The 2,349-nt window shown below is 25.5% G+C and overlaps 1 protein-coding gene across 1 annotated transcript in view; it reads left to right on the top strand.

The window, feature by feature from the left end:
* The window catches only part of LOC107634748 (CASP-like protein 1B1), a gene marked incomplete in the record, with an annotated part of 1,911 nt that continues 1,443 nt past the window's right edge, over positions 1,882-2,349 (top strand). The window contains 2 exon segments of the mRNA XM_016338174.2: positions 1,882-2,168; positions 2,277-2,343. Coding sequence (XP_016193660.1) covers positions 1,936-2,168; positions 2,277-2,343 — 300 coding nt within the window.

The following is a 2,349-nucleotide window of genomic DNA, read 5'->3' as shown; positions in this document are numbered from 1 at the left end:
TTTTTTATATATGAGTTAAATATCATTTAAGTAGTTTAATAATAAAAAAATAGATTATTTAACTTAAAATGATATGTAAATTTTTAGTGAATGACACAAAAAAATTTTAAAACACCAAAAGTTAAGAAATTTTTTAATAATTTCTAATTAGTTAAACAATTACTTATGTGATAATTAAAATTTTTCAGTGTCAAGATTAAAAAATAGTGTCACAACTAAAAATTTAGAGATTATTTTTCTAATAAATTCTACCTACTTTAAAATTTCTCCTTCTCTTCTGCCTCCTCCTTATTATCATCATCATCACCATGCTCATCATTCAAAACAACAACTCCTCCTGCTCCTCTTCATCGTCATCATCATTTCACATTTTTACAATTCTTATTTCATCCTCTTGATTAATAAGAATTTGTTTCACAGTTGAAATATTTTAATGTTATTTTTTCTAATAAATTTTACACAATTTAAAATTTTTCTTCTTAATTTTACTTTCTCATAATTTTTTTTATTTCATCCTCTTAACAAAAATAAATACAATTAAAACAGAAGAAAAAAAATAATGCAATAATCTCCAGCAAAAAGAGAAAAAAAAGGAAAAAAAATAAAAAATGCAATAACATCAGCAATAAAAAAACGACGATGAATAAAAAACGCGTGAAAAAAAATGCCAAAAAGAGAAAATGTGTGATTCGTGAATATATTGTGTGAATAATTTTTATTGAGTTTGAATCAACTTTATTAGTTTTGGTTGACGAAAATATTTAAATGTATAACAAAAATATTATTTAAATTACTATATAATGATTTTTAACTAGCTATTAACTTGTATAATGAATAAAATAATTTAAAATAAATTTGTGTTATGGAAATTAATTTCCTTTTTAATATTAAAAGAAATTTATTAGTTACAGTAATTTGGATTATCTGGAAGCGATATTTCTAAAGAGATATAAATAAAATAAGAAAAGGAATATTTTCTACTGCTCCTAAGTCCTATGGTCCCATTGCTTTTGTCAAACACGGAAGCTAAAATCTGGAAGGAAATTCTATCTGATGATTATTCGTCTACCGAAAATAATAGTCAAGAATTATTACATCTATTACCGTATTTGACTAAATAATTTAATATAATATTTAATTTATATTTTAAATATTATTTTTATATAATATATTTTATGTGAATAGTTATTTTTTCATTTTTTATCTAAAGGCAAATACTATTGTTATTAATTTATTATGTTTTTCTTGAAAAAAATATTAACATTAGTTATCTAAGCATTATCATGATTAAAAGTGTTATTTGTAATAAGGTAATACTAAAAACTCATATAATTCTTAACTATTAACTTTCATATGAAGAAGGTTTTATGCGAATTTTTATCTTTCAACAATTGTATAGCTTATTTTCTTCTTTGGAAAATCAACTCCCAAGGAAAAGCTAAAATCTATCCTTTGTTGTAAACTGATTCATCAAATTGAGTGCATTCAATCTCCATAGAGCACAGAAATGATTTGTAACTTTTCACTAGAACGAACTCGTGAGTCTCACTTCAATTTCTTCTTATTTTTATTGCCTTTAAAACTTAGTGTCTTGAAAAACAGTTTATCAGAAATGATTTTTTTTTGCCATATAAAAATAAAACTATAAAACATACATAAAATTTTTACACAAAACTTAAACTTGTTTCTAAAATATTTTAAACATAAGAACTTTGTTACATTAATCTAATTAGCACACTATCACATGTTTCTTACCAATTAACAACCACCAAAAAGTTTAGTTGGTAAGACAACCTACTAAGGAATTTACAGACATAACCAAAATATGTCTTCTTAGACTTACCAAATGATATGGTTCATCAATTTTTCTATCAAGTCTCTATAATAAGACACCCCTCTCTTCTTTCACACTTAATTAGCTTAGCTTGCACAAAAATGGCCTCCGGAAATGTTGAAAAGTTAGAGCTTAGTTTCAGTGCTGTTCCTGACAAACCAAAGAAAGATTGGGTCCTTATGTCTCTAAGGGTTCTTGCATTTTTGGCCACAGCTTCAGCTACACTTGTTATGGCACTCAACAAACAAACCAAAAACTTTGTTGTTGCCACCATTGGTACCACCCCTATAACAGTGTCTATTACTGCAAAGTTTCACCACACCCCTGCTTTTATGTTAGTTCTAATCAATTATCATTTCATTATTCATGATTAATTATTTATATATAGTGCCATGTTAGAGAATATTTTTCATCTATGTAAATGTTATTTATGGTGTGACAGATTCTTTGTGATAGCCAATGGAGTTGCAAGTCTTCATAACTTGGTCATGATAGGAGTGGACATATTACATATT

Source organism: Arachis ipaensis, chromosome B03, assembly GCF_000816755.2.
Source record: "Arachis ipaensis cultivar K30076 chromosome B03, Araip1.1, whole genome shotgun sequence".
Taxonomy (NCBI): Eukaryota; Viridiplantae; Streptophyta; class Magnoliopsida; order Fabales; family Fabaceae; genus Arachis; species Arachis ipaensis.
Note: the sequence above shows the minus strand (reverse complement) of the source record. Positions and strands in the feature narration are given on the sequence as shown.